The sequence below is a fragment of the Pocillopora verrucosa genome, chromosome 3 (genome assembly GCF_036669915.1).
Source record: "Pocillopora verrucosa isolate sample1 chromosome 3, ASM3666991v2, whole genome shotgun sequence".
In the NCBI taxonomy this organism is placed as follows: domain Eukaryota; kingdom Metazoa; phylum Cnidaria; class Anthozoa; order Scleractinia; family Pocilloporidae; genus Pocillopora; species Pocillopora verrucosa.
In genome coordinates, this window is record NC_089314.1 from 9,859,738 (window position 1) to 9,879,761 (window position 20,024).

Genomic DNA, 20,024 nt, shown 5'->3' on the forward strand with positions numbered 1-20,024 from the left:
GAAAGTAATAATCGCTCCAAAACGTGCATTATCAACATCATTAATACTCAAGTAACTTCATGATTTATTTGCTTTATGTTAGAAATCGTGAATACTTTGTAGCTGCCCAAGGGTATGAATATGAATTAAGTGTTCTGCAGACGGTGTTGTTAATCTTCAGTCGGATTATATTACATCAAGAATGCAACGTTTAGACGTGCTGGTTTCTATGAGCTGTTTACTAATGATGAAAATAAGTTTTTGTAACACTTGTAAAATGTACCACATGGCATTGCCATACTCAGTGGATGAGTGTGAATGAATTTGGTCAAGTGAAAAAACTAGCTCAAACCAAAATTAATGTTCCTCGAAAAAACGTTTGATCTTCGTGAAAAGCTTGAGAAGATTGTACAGTAGGTGTCATCTATGACAACCCTGCTCATAGAACCCTTTACAAAAATGGCGGACACGATTAGTATTCCGGTTTTGTATTCATGAAGATTAGCTCAGGTAGCCTCGTCAGTATGTCTAAGGAACAACGTTTTAACTCAAAGACGAGACTCTAGTTAAGCTAATTTATGTGAGTACAAAAGAATACTAATCGGGCCTGCCAATTATGCTTATTGTCTATCACTCTTGTCGTGCAATCCTCATTGACCAATTAGGAAAGAGACATTTGGGTAAATGCATGATAAAATCAAGAATACTAGAGCTATCTAATCCATTCTCCTCATAGTCAGTTTTATCTTATGCCAACTTTATTAACCTTATCAATGCACACCACTTATTATTGAGGTGAAGGGGAAGAGGTTATATTGCGATTCCAGTGTTATTTAAACACTGCAGGAATACCTCTTAAAGCTTTGCGCTCGAGTAGTCTGCGATATAAAAAAAAAAACTACAAATAATTCCGCGTTGCATAATATCATGTATTTCTCACTCTTTTATTTTTGCAAATGAAAAATGTTGCTTACACGGTTACTTTCAATGGAACCAATTTCATCGTTAAACAATATTACCGTCTATGGGTATTCGTTCACACGAATGATTACCAAGTTGATCTTAACTCAGTATTAGACTGAAAAACGCACAAATGCATAGTAGCACGTACGAGCAATATAGATTCTCTAAATCAACTAACCTCACAGCAGGCTTTAGTTAAGATCTCTTTCGATGACAAAGTATTTTTTTTTACTAAAGAGACAAACGCCACTTCGAGCGAGTAATAAAACGTACCAAGCACAAACTAAGGTTAGCTTTTTTTTTTGTTGAACTCAACAAAATGTGCATGAGGCACGTAAAAACAGTCAAGACTTCATAAATCTTACTTCTCAACAGGCTTTACTCGTGATCTATTGCTATAGTTCAAGGGAGTGTTAATTCCATGATCTTGTAGAACGCCATCACTACAGTAATGAAAAATACTAAGGGAGAGCATCACTTTTTTGTTTTTTCTCTCTGTTTTGTTTTGCTTTGTTTTTTTTTTTTGATTGTTAATATATGAAAATTATAGATATGAACTGCGGATAAAGACGTGGATATGAAAGTGGTCCTCGCAGTAGTGAACACTACTTGAGCAGTAGTGAAAATAAGGCCTGAAAAACATTCAGGCCTGTACGGGGTTTGAATCCATGACCTCTGCGATACCGATGCAATGTTCTACTAACAGAGCTAAGAAGCCAACTGGGAGCGAACAAGCCAACTGAGAGCTGGTCATTATTTTGGTTCTATACAACCCGTGAGGTGATGAATAAATGACCATAAATATATGAAAATCATATATGTGAACTGCCTAATGACCAGCTCCCAGTTGGCTTATTGGCTCAGTTGGTAGATTGCTACGCCGGTATCGCAGAGGTCAAGGGTTCAAACCCCATTCAGGCCCGAATTTGATTTTTTTCCTTTGTAGCTGGGAAAGGAGTGATACGCTCTCCAAGAGAGGATGAACATACTAGGTTGTCAAATCCTTTCATACTGACAAGCTTTATAACGAATGCCATAATTCTAAACTCTGGTTATTTCTTTATTCGTTTGCGCAGACGGACAATCAGTAAAGATGTCCCAAAATCATTATGGAGAGAGCTATCTTAAAATAGTTGAAAACGGGATGTATAGTGCACTATCACAACGGCTAAATACAGCATATTCTTCCTCTTCCAAAACTTATTTCTGTTTCTCTACTAATAAAAAGTTCCAGACGAAGTTTATCAAGGGTTAAAAAACTTTTTTTTCCATCACCCGTACATGTTAATCTAATCATGCTGCAGATTTTGTTTACATGACAACACATCCCTTCTTTTTTTGGGTGGTGATGGTGGTGGTCTGCTTGCAATTTGTTGAATCTGCCTTTGAAGATTTTTTATCTGATCATTTCTTTCATTCATCGAGCGTTGCATGCCCGACAGAGCCTCCTGCAGTGTCTTGTTCTGATCCACGACGTTTTGTCTTTCTCTGTGCAACTGCTCCATGTTTGCTCTCATCATGTTCTGCATTTGCTCCCTCTGATCTTCCATGTCGGATCTCAGTTGTTCTTCCAGGCGTCGTCTATCTTCCTCTTGTTTCACTTTTAAAAGCTCCATCTAAATTGAAGAAAATAGACCAGTTAATGAAATGACAATTAATGGATCGCTTCTAAACTTTACCCCTATGCAATACGCAGCATTGTTATGAAATGGTTAAGTTTTAAGCAAAAAGTCGCGAAAGACAGTTTTAATTTAAAGGGACGTTTCTAAGCATAGCTTGGCCTTGCAGACAACTCCAGTAACAGACGTTTTGCAAAAAGCAAAAAGCTCGTGAGAGAACATTACCTTTTTAGCAACCACATGACGCTCAAAAACAGAAACACAAAGCTATTTGAATTGTTCTTTGTCTGCACTATATCAAGTCATTATAAGTATTTGTGGGTTTGATTGGAAGCGAGCAACGTAGCCATTGAGAGAAGAGTCATTGGGTCTTCTTGACCCCTCTCCTTCGAGGAAAACCAAAACGAAGTCTCAACAACACGCTAACGTTTCAATTTTTTCTCCTCACAGTTTACTACAGAGAAAAAAATTGAGCACACCTCCTTCTCCTTTCTAATTCGTTCCTCTTCCAGACGTGCCTTCTCCTCCTAAACATCAAAGACACAAGATGATGATAATGAATTAACAACTACATATACGCAGATAGATTAATGAGCAAAGCTTCATATGGTACAGTCCAAGGAACGCTTTTTTTATCACATGCTTCAAGTGAGTACGATTTATTTTGTCAATGGCACTTAGCGGCTTTCTTTTTCTTCATTGTTTATCTTTTTCAGCTTTTTTTTTCATTTTTGCTGAGTTTATCTGCTTGTTTTTTATACCTCAACTCTCTTTCTTTGTTCCATTTCTTGTGCCCTCGCTTCTTTTTCGTACGCCAGGTTCTCGTCAAAATCCTTGAGTTGCTGCAAATGTTCCATGTGCTTCTCCATCTCATTTTGCAGCTCCTGCATTAAAGAAAGCAAATAAAGTTAAGCAAAAATCGCTAAGATCTGAACATGCGTGATGTAATATAAAGCTCGTAGTTAATAAAATGAAATCAATTTTCAATTCAACGCCGGAGCCGTATAGATTAAGAGAGCATTAGTGATGATCATGAAATATACATAGACCCTAATCAATAATTTAACCCCGCTACAACGTCCTTCTCTCTCGTCGTGTCTAGTTCCTAGAAGAAAAGGTGTCGATTCAGGGCAGATTTCATGTTAGTACCTCAATTAATTGCATTTTTTTTCATTTCTTGATTCTAAAATTGATCTGGAAAACTAACGCCAAACATACGCAAAATTAAACCTAGTCGCGGCTCAACCATAGACATTTTTCGCGATTTAGAAATGTCATATGCGTTTATTTTGATATACTTCTGGCTCCCTGTGATATTTTCTTTTAATTGTTTTGATTGGTCGTCGATGTTTTCGTAACACTCAATCAAAGAATCTTGGATTAGTGAAAGTGACTCACGGGGTGGAAATCAAGAAAGACTTGCGCACAAACGTCCTCTGCCCCGGTGGCCTCTGCCTTAAATCCTTGCTCGATAGCGCTGTAGCAGCCCATTACTTCAGCAAACGAAACTTTTGCGCCATCCTTTCCCCTCAGTTGAATCAGAACTGGATCAAGGTGATGATGTTTAAGGCCAATCAGCAGCTGCTTACAGCTGTCCTTGGTAAGCTGGGTGTTTCGTTCTTGCCAGCTATTCAAGCCATTTTCCATGTACGCCTATCGGAGTTATTTCAAAATTTGTTAAAAAAGAGAATCTTACAATGAGTAATATGTTTTGTCATTTGCAGTGCCGGTAAAATTTATCGATAGTTCATCACTCATAGGCAGTTTTGCTGCTCTCAAGGAGCTTTATTGGTAATTACTGAACATTGGTTCACGTAAGGAGAACCCTCCATACGACCCCTTGACAAAAACTACGTTGGTGACTCTCAGGAAGAGAGACATATTTATTTAGCACTGCAAATAATCCTCTCTTTCGAGAAAAAATTAATAACTCAAGAGTATAAAACAACCGAAGTTGTTTTCAAGTGTCAGTAACACATAAGTGTAGGAAATCCTACTAACCGTTAACTCGTTTAGGTACTTTTCTATATTAGCGGTGGATATTCCAAACGTCTCTTCCTCAAACACTTTCAGTGCTATCTTAAGAGCTGCCAGCTGAGCTTGACGGATGATGTCTCTCTCACACGGCAGTTTTCCAGACATTTCCATTTCCATTTCTTTGTCGTATTCTTCAACGGCAGCCGTTTTGGCCTGAGTACATTTGGTCGAGACAAAGACATCCCAGGCGTTTTGGACATTGGGAACTGTTCCTGGGGTGTTTAAAGCCGTGATGTAGCTTGTTACCATGGTGGCGAGCGCTAAACAGTATCAAAACAAGACGATACATCATGAAGAAAATCTAAGTGCCCCTTCATGTCTCTATTTTGTCCGCACTTATCGCTATTGTCAGGAATTTTCCTATGACAGAAATAGATTTCCCGAAAGCTTTCAATTTTCTTTTTTTTTTGTTTCTTATTTTCTATCCTTAAATTGCATGGGAATCAAAATTATGTTTACATTCCAGCCGAACTTTTAATATCATTGCTCACTTTAGTACAATAGTTTGTTCCTAATTCATCGCCTTTGAAGATTTTTCCTGTAGAAATGTTTACGTTTCTGATTGCTAAAAAGTTCGTTCATTTTGTCACTCTCACAAGTTTTAGAACTCGACACTCGTTTATAAGACTGTCGGTTAAACAAATGAGTCTTAACGGAGGGACATAAACCAGTAGAAACTGAGCAATGTAAATGAAGAAGTAACGGCATCAATTGTTCCACTACAAAGTGTGGAAATTTTTATCATTCCTAATGATAATGTTCTCACTATAAAGTTCCATAGGTGTTCCCAAACATTTAAAGACTTACTCGTGGACAAATTAACGAGCTGCATCTGGATGTTTTTGTCAGTCAGTTAGTCAGGCGGTCTGTCGATTCCAAAGGATCATAATTATGGATAAGCAAAGCAAAACTTAAAATTTTTCTCAGTACTCTACCTTCACCAGTCACAAACTCTGCCTCGTTAAAGCTGTGCTTTGGAGTCAGTTTAGACCTCATTACTGATTTAAACTCATCGACTCCACGAATGAAGGACTTGTTAACGTCATCTTGTACTTCATCTCTGTTGAGGTTTAACACCACATCAGGATCAGACGAAGGGGGTGGCAACTTGAAGGCGTCAAATCCAGGAAAATAACTGAGGATGCTCTCTGCCACTTCTTTTGCTTTGTCAGCTTTCGGCCCAGAAGTCTTGAATACCTGGAACAAGTACACATCTCTTTCTTTAAAAAAGACTGTTTCTACTGAAGCAGATTATGTGTCGTTACCTTCAAGATACTTTGGTTTATTTCAGAAATGAAGTACTGTCTATGAAATGTTACTATGAAACCAATGACATTTTATCTTTTATTGTGGAATGTTAAATTTGGTGAAAAAAAAAATTTTATAAGGTAGTGGAAACTATGTTATTTTCTGAGGCAATTTCCTTGAGAACAAGTAAGGGAGATAAAAAATATATATAAATACGATTATCTGGAAGACCAGTTTCCCTCGAATTGAGGTACATAAATTTTTTTGAATAGATTTATTGATTATACCTTGGTCAAGAAGTAATCCTTTATACTATGGCAACCTTTAGGGAGGGCAAGAACAACATCTCGAAGCAACCAAACGAAGAAAGGAAAAGTCTTGTGAAAGGCTTTTGCATTATCATCTTCTAAAGAAGCTTTGGCTACATCAGACGTTTCACTCCCTGAAAAAATTTGAATTCGCTGTGACAGCTTCACAATGTAGCTGAGAGTAATTTTAAAGTCAAGAAAGCATCAAAAGACAAATATAATTTGAAAATAAGTTTTTCAATCAACGAGAGTTAGAAGGGACGCATCGTAGTTCATCGTATTCGGTGATCTATGCATATTATTCTTCTACCCAGCAGTCTGTAGTCTAATAATGGATCCACATTCTCCGTGTGTTCTAGAGAAGTGCTCTATTTAACAAACAGATTCCAAGTTTCCGTGCGTCTGTTCAGTAATAGATCACAGATGACGTCAAAATGTGGTAAGAACAAAAAAGTGGCACACGAGGCGCAGCCGAGTGTGTCACTGATGTTCTTACCACATTTTGACGTCCTCTGTGATCTCTTACTGAACAGACGCACAGCAACTTGGAATCTATTTGTTTTATATAATAGATAATTAAAATATACGAAAAAAAAGGTTTTAATGATGACGTCATCTATACGTCCGTCTTCCAATAAATCATAAGTGAGAACCAATCAGAATGCGTACATAACTGAGCTTATTATATAAAATACTATGAACAGCAGCTTTCCGATTTCATTTACGTAGGCTTACAAAACGAAACACCTCAGTGATTAAGGATACTCTAGTCCGTCAAGATCAGTCCTTGTCGGTACACCAGCAGAGTTGTAAATCAATACTGAGGCCAGAAGGATGGTCAATGTAAAAATACAGTGATCGTCAGAATGATCCCCAGATATGGCATCTATTCCCTCTGAATCCAATAACACTACTGTGAATTCCTGTCCGCTGGCGTCCTGTGGGTATTGATGATATAACAACTGAACCTTTTACGTCGAAGAAAATATCACAAGGAAGACAACAACATCAAAGATACAAAAAACTGAGAGAAAAAATATTGGTGACTAAAATGTAACATTTGATATTAGATACAGCAAAATTTATATTGCCATAATTTTACTTTGACTATAAACGAGACCCTCAGCTAACTTCTCCTAGCCTGAGAGTAGCCATTATTACAACAACAATGACATCAACAGCAGAAAACAACATCAACCACATAAATAACAACAGCAACAACAACAGAAAGACAAACAAAAATGGATTACACAAAGATATAGTATTTTACGATAAGTAATATTCTTTGGTGTTCATCAATATTTCTGTTTTGATTAAGACTAGATGTAGACCAAGTTACTCAAAATACAAATTGTTTTGGGATCAGCAGCGAACACTGCTAAGAAACTTATGCAAGAGAATATGAATACCTTGCAATCAACCTTTTGTTCTCTTTGCTTTCACTTTTTATTAGGATTATCATTCTAATTTTTATCAATAATACCCTAATCATTTTTTTCAGAATTTATTTGAAGCTAGTTCATTCCCTTTTCAAAAGGTCCTAAAAAAAAAATATACGGATAAGAAGTAATTTACCTGAAATTTTTCTGGTACAATCCACAACCAAATGCCCATAGTCTCTGGGTCCAGCTCATGTCCAAGGGGAAAAACTTCGCCTTGATCAAAAACTTTACTCAAGATGTAAGATTTCCCTTTTCTACATGGACCCGCAATAGATACAACACACACTGGACCTACAACAAAATCCAGATCACACATTACAAAAAGCATGTGTATCCAGCTAAAATGCTACATGCATAGGCCCGAATCTCTCGCCACAAAATAGCCTGTTTAGCTCCGTAAAATCCCTTTCAGGTAATAATTATTCTGTGATCATTTTCAAGCAATCCAAAACTTACCTTTAACACTCCTCAATCGTTCCAGAGCAGCATTCACAACATAGAGGCTGGTCCTTTCTTCTTCTTCGTTAGTGCTGTATTCCCCCGTCTGCTCGTCCCATTTGCAGTTGTTTGGGAGGCAAAGGGGAACGGCGCAGTTTTCCGACATCTTGCAAGTATATTAAAAAGGCGAAGATTCTTTGTTTCTTTTCCCTTTACACGATTTTGTCATCCAAAGCGGTAATTGTATTTCCTTTAAATTTAAATAATTTGAAAAGTGTTATATTAATGATTAATGAAACAGAAACATAGGAATATGAAATTTACTAATTTTATCAGTAGAGTGTCTGCGAGTAATTCTATAATTTTCACCTTTTTAATGCGAATCAGTGAATTTCATCTTCTTGATTCCTTTTTTTTATGTGTATATGCACCTAACCACCAAAACCTTTCCCAGATTAACATAAACATTGTAAATCAAAGGAAAATTCTTGCCATCTGTTGTTGTCGAGAGCTCTAAATTTCAAAGTTACCGCAGTATATTTGGGTTAGGAGAAAAATCACTTTGCTCCTGGATTGTTTTGACAACTGCATCCATTCTTCAAATCATTATATTCACTTATTATGTTTCCCCGTCGGGAGAGAGAGGAAAGGTTGTCTCTCAACAATGGCAAACTCAACTACCGTAATCTGCATTTCAAAACTAACTCTAAGAGAGGTCGTCTTGATTAGTGAACACGTGAATTGTCTGTGCGATGCAAGTCAAATTTGCAAACCTCAACAATTGCCAAAATGGTTAACTAATGACTTTCATCTCAAAAATTTTTAAAGGATTCCAAGAAAGTTCCAGGGATTTGAATTAATTTGTTCCCAAATTAAAAACGAAAGCAGCCTCTAGTGATTGACCTCTACTTCCGCTTTACATATGCGAAACTTCGTTACTCATTTCAGTGGAGAACGAAATGTTTATGAACAAATTGATTCCTCTTAACCAGAAAGCGTTTAAATAATGAAATTTCTCGCTGAGTTTGGGGTAAATTGAAGCAGAAAGTCTGGTCCATGCGAAATGAACGAATTCTCAGTGATGTTTATCCGCAGAATAGCGTGATATGTCCACAACCACTACGCAAAAGAAATTAAGATTATTCTATTCAACGGTAATATTTATCTCCCTTTAAAACCCCAACCCTGAATTTTTTTCAAGCTGCATCAGAACTACATGTTACTAACATTAATGCATGTGTAGCAGACCGTATATTTTTAAGCCATATTTAAAGTTCTATCGAAGACATCTGACTTGAAATATTTGAGGCATATTTTTAAAACAAAGTAATCGCAGTTGCACAGATAAATCCTCAAGTGAAACAGCTCACCTGTTACTTGGCTTAAACTTGCTTACATTGAAATATTTGGAGCCTTCTTCGAAAACGAAAGTGTTCCGTTTTAGCCTGCATGTGGATCTTCAAAGAAAGGTGATCACGCCACCAGTGCATGATGGTTTCATCAGTATTTGCTATTTTTAGCTGTTGTCATGTGTTGTCATCCTCAGGTGTTTCGAGGATTTAAATAACTTTCGGGGAAATACCCTTTGATAAAGTAGTATTGCGCATGCATGGTCTTAGAAAGTGAAAGTTTTCCTGTTTACGAAATTGCTATCTCATCATTATTTCAAAGGGCAAGACTTCTTGAATCATTTTACAGCAAGAAACTCCCGAAGCGTGTCATAGGATTCGTTGCTGTATCGACGAGTAAACCAAGGTAAGTTGAGGCTCACCAATGTGACTTGCTTCTTAAACCTTAATGCTTCCGCGAAGTGTGTTGGAGTAAAAGTATTAAAAGGAGTCGTCCAAGGTTTAATATGGTCAAAATTACTTGAAAATCTGACTAGAGTCGTGAAGACTACCTTTTTCTAACCGCGACGAGTGCAAATGAGTGGCGAAGTGAAAATCAACTTGAGGTACATAAACACTATAACGGCCGTTTGCAATTAAACCTCTCTTGCAATCATCTAGATTTATAATTTCCTCCGTGAGTAAATTACGGATGTAAAATGCCGGCACAGACCCCTTTAGCAGGATATAAATCTCATAAAAATCATGAGATATGGTTCGAAGAAACTGAAATTATCTACTTTTCTTCTTTCTTCGAATTAATATCAAGTACTGTTCTTCAAGATAGATGTAAGTCTCAGATATACCTTAAAAAGTACGCTTTAAATGGATCGATCGCTAAAGAAAATTTCAAAATCTAGTGCAACAAAGTTGTATTCAGTTACCTCTTATCCTCTCGAGAAATCCAGTCGATTCAATTCCCAAAACCTGAAAAGCTTCCGAGAAACCAAAACATAACATTAACCGCCTAAAAGATCTGTCACGCAAAACTTCGTATAGATTTTCATTTATGTCCTTGTCACTGCTTTCGGCTTGATCTCACGTAACTCTTGCAAACAACAAAATAGATTAGATTAGGACAAATGAATCCCATAAGGATATCTTTGCATCATTGATTCGAGTCAATTTGACAATTTTCGGTCATTGTTTATCGCAGCAATGAAAAAAAAATACACAGTTTTCGTTTTACTTAGAAATCGCTGAGAAAACAAACACTTGTACGTATTTAGGCCGTTTTTAATTGCTTCACTTATTCTCAGAAACAGTTTTTCGATGCGTAAGTGCCGCTCTCACTATGAGCGGTCTCCTCGACCTATCGTCGAAAAAAAAGTTTTCTTTTATTTTTTGCCCATGAAAAGGGGTTAGGACATATATTTAAAAATTGTTTAGTTGTTCTTCGCGTCGCCCCAACAAAAGTATAAATTTCACAGATTTTGTCGAGCGCATAGCGGCTGTAAGAGTATGGCTCACGGAATTCTATCTTGCTACAGGTTACAAGATGTATTCAGTTAGTTCACAGACAAAATATGGAAACTTCACCTGAAATATTTTTCATACTAGCGTGGGGGAGACCCTTCTCTTCGACCTTAATTTGCGTATCAAAAATTCACCAATTTGTACGAAAGAATTTTCAAATGCAGGCGTTAATCGGGCTAAAAAAGCATGTCTGCGCATATTTTATACACCAATAAGGTCACCGATTGCCTCAAACACGCGGGAATATCATTAACTTTCATCCACCAACTTCTTAAAAACAACGCAAATCCATGTGTTTGCTCAATTGCGCTCATGTCAAAGATTATTTGCATAATTCTAAAAATTGACCAAGATCTCCTTTGCACCGTTCAAACTTCGTTTGCTTATCTTCTGCGTTGAGGATCTTAGGTTTTCATAACAACTGAATGGAGAATACATGCCGTATATGCCGAGTTGTCCTTAAACGTTGCGCAAACGTGATCGGTCGTAACGCTTGAACGCTTGCGTGACTTACAAAGTAAACAAGGGTGATCGTAAAGCGCCTTCTCGATAATCTTCGTTGAAATATCAGGTCATGAACTACACACAGTGTGGAGAAGATCAAAATTTAAGAATAGGATGTGGTGCTCTGGTCATTACAGACATATCGCGTAGCTTAAAGGACATACAAACAAGTTAAAATACGTTACAGTCTTATTTACAAAACAACACGCATACACTCTGCAATAATTCTTGCAGTTTCTCCCGAGATTTAGCACACGGAACGCAATGAATCAGCCCTCCTTTCTGAAAATTTGTTCACATCATTAATTATTTTACGCTGTTATGGACCACAACGGTTTTGAGCGACAAACTCAACATTTCCTTGCGACCATCAAAATCAATTGGACAAACCCAGCTTGATGTATTGCGTGACGTTATTATGCTTATTTTTCCCGTTGTCTTATGACCTGTTTCGCGGGTTGTAAAAAGTGAAACCAAAATTAGTTAATGTAACGAATTAGAATCGTCATTTGTTAAAGTGTGTCCTTTACATTTTCAATCGCTGTCCACACAGGTGGTCTAGCCTAAAAATCATTTTTGGCTTGTGGCAACGCAAAAAGACTCTTGTCCTAAACCCTTTTCATTGGCAAAAAATAAAAGAAAACCTTTTTTCGACGGGAAGTCGAGAGGACCGCTCTTAGCGAAGGCGGCACTTAATTAGCTTTGAATCCAACGTAGATTTTGATTATGTGAATATAACCACGGTTTGCTTCGTTTTCAGAGTTTCTGGTTTGGAAACGAAAAGATAAATTATATAATTGACCTTTCCTTAAAGACGTCAAGCCCTATCATTTAAATTTTAGAGAAAAGAAACAGTTAGTGTCTAAGTATATTTAACTCACTTATTTTAACGTCAAAAGTTGGAAACTGAAAGCTAACTTCTACTCATTTCATTTTTTCAGTCTCATTTGATGGCACAATATACCATTATTAACTCCAGGCTAGTGACGATATAAACACACCTGATATACAATGTTGACTCGACGTCTGAAAACATTTATATTTATCACCAAGAAACTATGCCTACAGATATTTCATGATATCACGTTTAAGGTACTTTCGCAGCCTACAGTCTCATAAGCCGTTGCACAGAATCCAAAATGAGACTTCTATTGTGTATAACCGTCAATCAAGGCGAAAATTTTCAGGGGTATCTCCTTGGTGTGAGGCAAAACGGAAGGAAATAAAGTGGAATTGGTTTAACTGACTATAAATTAAGTAAGGCGAAATAAATATAAATAAATATCGACGCCAGCTTTTATTTAACTAGTTGTCTTTTGAATGACTCAGCCAAAATTTTCCATTATTTAACCCTCATGCATGAAGAATTTCTAAAAGGTGGAAAAATGTGGTGCAACATTAAGTGTTAAAAGGTGTTTTTAGCTTGATGCATTTCAGCATAGGTAATACCATGATGTCAAGTGCGATTTGGTGTTAATATGCACGAGTAAATTTTTCAAAGACAACAAAATTGAAATTGCACGATCCCATAGGGCAAGCGCAATTTGTAGTCTTTGACATATTAACAAGTGCTTATTACCTCAAGTTGCAAGAGAAATCGTGTTATTACTTGCTACTAATGTACGTGAAAAAACGTCACAGAGTCAAGAAAGACGAAATTTTAAAAGCATACACGCTATTGGTAATTTGCACTGGTGTTATAATTTTGCACTCCTCGCGTTACAACTTTGCACTCGTGTTACAGGATGAACTCGTTTTTAGCCAATCCAAGGCGGGTAATTTTTTCATGTACATCATTGTCAAAGAAATTTTCCATGCGTTCAGTATTTTCTCACCAAACTTGACATAAAAACCTTGATGTTCCTTCGCAGAAAAGTTTAAAACCAACCTTCTTTTAAAACCGCAATGTCTGAACAATGTGCAGTTCCCCTTTGTCTTCCGAACAACTGCAAATGGGACGCACAGACAGGGGAGTACAGCAAGAGCACTGGCCCCAGAGAAAGCCTTTGTGTTATTGAAGCAGCCATAGAGAGGCTCAAGAGCATCAAAGGTAGAGTTATCATTCATTGTATAATAAGCTCAGATATACATGCATTCTGATTGGTTCTCACTTATGATCTATTGGAGGACAGACGTATAGATGACGTCATCATTAAAACTCTTTTCCCGTATATTTTAATTCTTTATTATATAAAACAAATAGATTCCAAGTTGCCGTGCGTCTGTTCAGTAAGAGATCACAGAGGACGTCAAAATGTGGTAAGAACATCAGTGACACACTCGGCTGCGCCTCGTGTGCCACTTTTTTGTTCTTACCACATTTTGACGTCATCTGTGATCTATTACTGAACAGACACACGGCAACTTGGAATCTATTTGTTAAATAGAATACTGCATGACTTTATCACTGAATGTTTCAACGTATTTTGAGAAGATGATTGACACATCGAAGATGACTACTTAACAACAAGAGAAAAACAAAGAAAAAGAAAGAAGAAAATGAAACGAACCAGACCAAGTATAAAAAAAGAAATACAAAACGCTTTAGATATTTCCGATATAAATTAGTCTCAGTATTCTCCATATTGTTCCTAAGACATTTCCTAAGGTGTTGACAAGGAGAATTTGTTTAAACATCAAGAGCTTCTTTAGTTCGTGATCATTTCCTTTATTATCGGGACCTTAATGTGTAATTCGGGGATGATATTGTAAGGAGAAATTAGATGCAGGTCATAGTATTCTCTTATCGTTGTCTCTCGTTAATAAACTTGGGTCAGGGTCAACAATACCTGTTCTTTTACTTCTACAGGTCCAGTATGCGTGGTTTCCATCGCTGGTCCTTGTCGCAAAGGAAAATCGTACATCTTGAGTAAATCATTCGATCAGGGAGAAGTGTTTCCTCTTGGACATTTTCTGGATCCGGAAACCATGGGAATCTGGATGTGGATTGTTCCAGATAAGTTTAAGGTATTTTAGAACAACAGATTCGGTGACGAAAAATACCCAAACTCTTTAACTACCGACTCAATCGGAAAAATAGATTAAGGAGCAAAGCAAGATATGCAGGAAATTTTTAGCTTGAAAATTGAGAAAGTCAGGACACAAACCTGCACAGCCGGCAAGAGTGGACCTGACAGAAACATAATCTACATTTGTTCCTGGGTTTTAGATATACACCACAACCTGCAGAACTTATGATGGTTTTTCTCTACAGTCTTCTGAAATTTGGCTGTTTCAATACATAGCATTCGATTGTTGAGGTGAATTTAAGTCAGAGTCCGTTCTTTCGTCACTATTTTGTTTGATCTACTACAATTTGTTGCCAACTATTTTCATCTTAAAATTAACAATTTAGTTCAATTCTTTATGGTGTAATGTAATTATGATTTCATCTAGTTTCTGATATAGAAGGTAATAAAAGCAATATTCTTCCATTTCTGGAAGCTAAAGGAAACAAATTCGGGTAAATTTTTATTCCATTTCCGGTATCGTTCTATTTTTGTTTTTCTTTTTCTTTTCTGAAAAGGACTCCAATGGAAAGGAATTCACAGTGGTTTTGCTTGACTCTGAAGGCATAGACGCCGTGTCAAGTGATGGATCGGACGATCACTGTATTTTTACACTGACCATTCTTCTGGCTTCGGTACTGATTTACAACTCTGCTGGTGTACCGACCAGAACTGATCTTGACGGACTAGAGTATCCTTAATCAGAGGTTTTGCTTTGTGGGCCTTAGAATAGATGTTTATCTGGAGTAATGACCTCCTTTAACTCTCAGTTCAGTTTCAGTATTGCCGATGACTAGATAAAGGCATCTTGATTGAGTTTCTACGGAAAATGAAATATCGACTACGTCAGAAGGTCGAGGAAGTCAAATAATTATGTTTTTTTTTATGTGAAAGACGAAAGATTTTAAGCTCAGTCGTCGAATAAGAAGCATTTGAAAGAGAAAACGAAATGGATGAAATTATTTTTCTCAAGGTAGGAAAATATTTTTTCTTTGCCACGTTGGTGCCAACACGGATAATTTCTATATTATAATAAATCTTCTACCACTTTTTCCGGCCCAATTTTCATATCGAGCTGGCTATTAAAAGTGTTTTCTTTGTATAATTTAAATAGCAATTCTAAGTCACTGTAAATGACGTCCTGCAAATCAAATTGGTTACGAAGAGATCTTCTGACCTCCTGCAACAATGTCTCGGGAGACAAATCGAGCGAAGTGCGTGAATTACGAAAATGTAGTGTAAAAAAAAGAGAGAGAAATTACTGTTACACGAGATCAGCTAGGCACTGTGAACCACTGACATCGTCGCAGTGAAGAGCATAGATATCTAACAGATCTGGATTTCAATATGGGAGGGGTAGCTTTGTATTGTCTACCTATTTAAAATGCAAGTCAGATGATTTCTTCTATCATTTTTTCTCGAATCCTTAACATTGATCACAGCTTCATCGTGAAACTTTCTCAGCGAATTCAGCTTCGTTCGTCAGCACAAACGAGTGATCCAGTTGGTGGAGAAAGTTTGCAAGCTGATGCAAGTCAATTTCATAAAACATTTCCCTTCTTCGTCTGGCTGCTAAGAGATGTTGTGCTGTCTCTTCCAAAGGACTGTCACAGCATCAAGGATTACTTCCTGACAAGGGTGGGTTTATAAAGTTTGTTTTCAAGGATAACTTTATGCCAATTTGTTCGAGGTAACTTATTAATAAGTGTTATGTCATTGAGGCATGAATTCCACTTTTACTGTACAGTACTTTTATTGGATAATGCCATTAAGGAAAACTCAGGATCGTTGGCATGAGTTTCATTGTTTTAACAGATTGAACAGCAGAGAGAGGAAGGAAAAACACACGCTCACGAGCTACAGTGCTCATTACGAAGAGTTGCTTTTCAGTTCTGAAGTACGGCTGTCATCTTTCAATACGGAAGCAATTCAATTGACGTTAGTTTTGTTGCATCTAGGTTTTCTTGTCCGATCCAACTTCAAAAGGCGACCAATCAAATCAAGTGGCAGAGAGTATCTTGAACTTCTTCCCTGGGTTTGACGCTTTCAAGCTTCCTCCGCCTTCATCAGACCCGGAAGTGGTGTTGAACCTTAACAGAGACGAGGTGCAGCAAGACGTGAACAAGTCATTTGTCCAAGGAGTTCAGGAGTTCAAGGCACTGCTTAGGTCTAAGCTATCACCTAAGCGCAGTTTTAACGATGGAGAATACGTAACTGGTGAAGGTAGGTGGATTCCTCAGCCCTCTCCCCCTTACCCTCCCTCCTCCTCCCCCCCCCCCCTTCTGCGCCCTGAATCTACTTAATTCAGGCAAACTAAATTGAAACTTTCTTATGAGTATATGGCATCAAGGGAATGGACGCAGTGCACAGTATGACCTCTCACGGCCTAGTTGAAAATCCAGGACAAATGAAAATCAGATCCTTACTTCATAACTTATTTTCAACGAAAAGGCCTTGGGAATTGAATTGGGATCATTTCCTTCAGAGTCATTCATGTCAAGCAAGGACACCTTTTTTCCGTTTATTTTGTGACTTTGCCTTATATGGAAAATAGTCATCAGAAAAATTGATCATAGATGCAGACAGCTTTTTTAGCGCCAGATGTCCAGAGTTTCTGATTATAAAAAATAGCTCTGAGTGTAAATTTTTAGAGCACAGCTCAAAAATTTGCGTTTTTCATAAATCCCATAAAATCTAAGCTTATAACGTTTTATAACTTTGTAGAATTTGTACAAAAGAGACGAAATTTGAGATGGAAAACCCGCCTTTGTCATACCCGTCAAAGATATTTACTGACCGTAAATTATTTTTCCCTTTGATCTTGACTACGCAATGAATTAAATATAATTTTTCACTGAAATTAATTTTTTATCTTTTTATAATCATAGCTCTGGCAGCTCTCGTTAATATTTACGTTTCTGCCTTGAACACTCCTGGCACAGTACCCAGTGTGCAGAGTGCGTGGGAGACCTTTGTGCACACTAAGTGCACTGAGGCGAAACATGCCGCCTTAAAGGTGTATGAAAGTGTAATGACGTCAGAGCTGGATGGTTTACTGCCTTGTAACAGCGATAACATTCGTCAGGTTCAGGAAAGAGCTATTGGAGAGAGCATGAGGATTTTTCAGGAAGAAACTGTTGGAGTTTCCGCCTCGAGTAGCGAGAAGTATTTTGATGAGCTCATGGTACGACTGCAACATTACAGTGTTATTATGAATGTGCTGATCATAAAAATTTTCTCACATAATGACCTAACAAGCTTTTGAAGATTGAAGGATATTCATCCGTGGGTAGTTCATGAATTCAATGGCATTTTGAGTACAGGTGTGGCAAATCAGCAGTTTTTCATGAGTTAGTATTGGCTCAGAGGTTCATAAGCGCAGCTCCTGTTAGGAACACTCAGTACTTTAGTGTCCTGAGGACGCCTACGTTTCATACTAAAACTACGACATTCTTATGAAATAAGCATCGTTATTTCTTTTTAGGAGAGTATGAACGAGGCGTTGAAACGATGGCAGGATGAGAACAATCGACAAACGAAAGAACAATGCCATAAATTGCTGAGGGCCTTGAAAGAAAAACACTTGGACCCCATTCTGAGGGAGCTAAGCGGCAAGGATGGAGCATCAGTGAGCTTTGCTCAGATCATTGGTGGCTACTCAGCAATTGAACAGGGATTTAAACGTGACGCAAAGGGAGCCAAGGACATTTGCGCTCAAGTGTTTTACGAGTTTCATCCGGTAGGTGTATGTGGGATTTGTTTTGATCAATTGAAAACGTTCAAATCAGTCCAGTGCAGTCGAGCAAGATATAAGCAAAGTAGTGGGCAAACCATCGGCAAAACGAATAATCGGATTTAAGTTATAGGACATATTACTGCAAATCCCTATGTTTATTCGTGAAGCCAAATAAGTCTTCTAAACTCTTATTTGGGCATTGTAGGAAATGCAGGCAGAGATGGAGAAACACATGGCGTATCTACAACAGCTGAAAGACTTCGACGAGTCTTTGGCTTTCGAAAGACAAGAAAAGGCTCGTCAGGAGCAGGAGAGACAACGAATAGAGGTGACACTTTTAATAATTAGCGAAAGAGATACTATTGCCCACGCACATACCTACGTGTTACCTGATTATGTCTTTTATTTCGATCAGTCTCCCTAAATTTGTTTTCTTACGCTTGTGTCAAAAAATTTTGAGGGTAAACATTTGTCGAGCGTGGAGTTACAGTAGAGTAGCTTAATGGTAATTGTACAAACTTGCCTCAAGCGCTAGCATTGGAAAAACAAAAGCAGGATTTGGTATCATGCCTTTGTCGGAGGCGTCGTGTTTTTCTTGCTGTATGTTCTTACCTCAGTTTTAAAATTATATAAAGCTTTTAAAGCACAATTTATCGTCTAAAATTTTACTTTATTGTGCAGATTATGTATGTTATGTAAAAATTAGTAATAATAATGATGACGATTGGTGATTACAAAAATTTTAATAGTAATGGTAAAAACATGGTTTATGGAATATGCTATAAATCCCACTGCATTTGCGGCAAAAGTTGGTTCTCATTGAAATACCGATTGCAACCTATATCAATGATGCGAAACGATTTATGATTGAACTCTAGGAAGAGAATGCTCGGTTGGAAGAGGAGAGGCGTGCAAAAGAAAAAGAGGTGGGTTTCCTCGTATCTGTTTTTTTTTTTTCGTTTGCTTTTTGGTTTATTGGGTGATTTTGTTTGTTGCCGTTGTTGCTGTTGTTTTTTGTTGTCTTTGCTTTGTTTCTTTACTTTACACGGGTGTTACTTGAAGGTAACATACAAAGTGTTAGCACATCATCCATGATCACTTTTTCGTGGGTTACTTCCATGTTTGTGCAATACTAATACCATTCTACCGATGTCCCTATTCCACCCCCCCCCAAGTCTGATTAATTGCCATTTTCTCCTATGCTCCGGTTCAATTGAAAGATTGAGTAGACATAAGCTTAAAAATGTTTTAGATGTCAATTATCGAATTTTGTTTTGTGTTCCAGATGGAAATTCTGAAAGCTAAGCAAGAGGAAGACAGGAAACGCTTGGAAGAGCAGTTTAAAGCGGACATGGAAGCCCAAAGGGAGCAAATGCACAATATGATGACAGCAAACATGGAGGAACTGCGAAAGGATCGAGAGGCAATTGTCCAGCAGAATCAAACCTTTAAGGAGTCAATGGAGCAGATGCGGCAGTCAATGGAAAAAAGAAATGACCAAATTGTCGAGCTTCAGAAGCAAATTGTTGCTCTCGCAAACAGACCACCTCCTCCCCCACAAAAGAGAGGAATTTGTGTTATTTCGTAAAAGCACGGTCAGTTTATCTTTCACATAACACCTGACTCCAAATATAAAACATTTCTTGTGTTCAAAAGGGGCTGCTGATGGTGATATAAGCGACTATAACCACGTAAGGGGCTATAAAAATCCTGTAAGTTGCAGTAGACTGCCGGTGATATAAACGACTACTGTCGAAACCCATCAGATTATTTCTATTTAAGTTACATGCCATTATTTCAGATTTTCAGAGGCTTAACGACCTCTAGAAAGCTGTGGAATATATCTATGTTATAACTGACTTGATTACAATAAACAGG

General features: G+C 37.5%; 2 protein-coding genes across 3 annotated transcripts; one reads left to right on the plus strand and one right to left on the minus strand.

The window, feature by feature from the left end:
* Positions 1-1,981: 1,981 nt before the first annotated feature.
* On the minus strand, positions 1,982-10,381 carry LOC131784148 (guanylate-binding protein 7-like). 2 transcript variants are annotated; one of them, XM_066163886.1, is made up of 11 exons: positions 10,307-10,381; positions 8,053-8,284; positions 7,730-7,887; positions 6,920-7,092; positions 6,134-6,329; positions 5,534-5,795; positions 4,563-4,858; positions 3,960-4,214; positions 3,323-3,445; positions 3,041-3,088; positions 1,982-2,558 (listed from the first exon to the last, which is right to left on the minus strand). In XM_066163886.1, exons 2-11 carry the CDS (start codon positions 8,198-8,200, stop codon positions 2,232-2,234), a joined length of 1,986 nt encoding a protein of 661 aa, XP_066019983.1. In that variant the 5' UTR covers positions 8,201-8,284; positions 10,307-10,381; the 3' UTR covers positions 1,982-2,231. The 2 variants fall into 2 exon arrangements, with proteins under 2 accessions (XP_066019983.1, XP_058956926.2); XM_059100943.2 differs by lacking the exon at positions 10,307-10,381 and adding an exon at positions 9,405-9,539.
* Positions 9,638-20,012, plus strand: LOC131772072 (guanylate-binding protein 6). The gene is made up of 11 exons (XM_066163887.1): positions 9,638-9,789; positions 13,274-13,452; positions 14,212-14,369; positions 14,929-15,101; positions 15,853-16,048; positions 16,369-16,633; positions 17,299-17,594; positions 17,895-18,149; positions 18,352-18,474; positions 19,025-19,072; positions 19,432-20,012. The coding sequence occupies exons 2-11, from the start codon at positions 13,308-13,310 to the stop codon at positions 19,732-19,734; spliced, it is 1,962 nt and encodes a 653-aa protein (XP_066019984.1). The 5' UTR covers positions 9,638-9,789; positions 13,274-13,307; the 3' UTR covers positions 19,735-20,012.
* Positions 20,013-20,024: the final 12 nt, after the last annotated feature.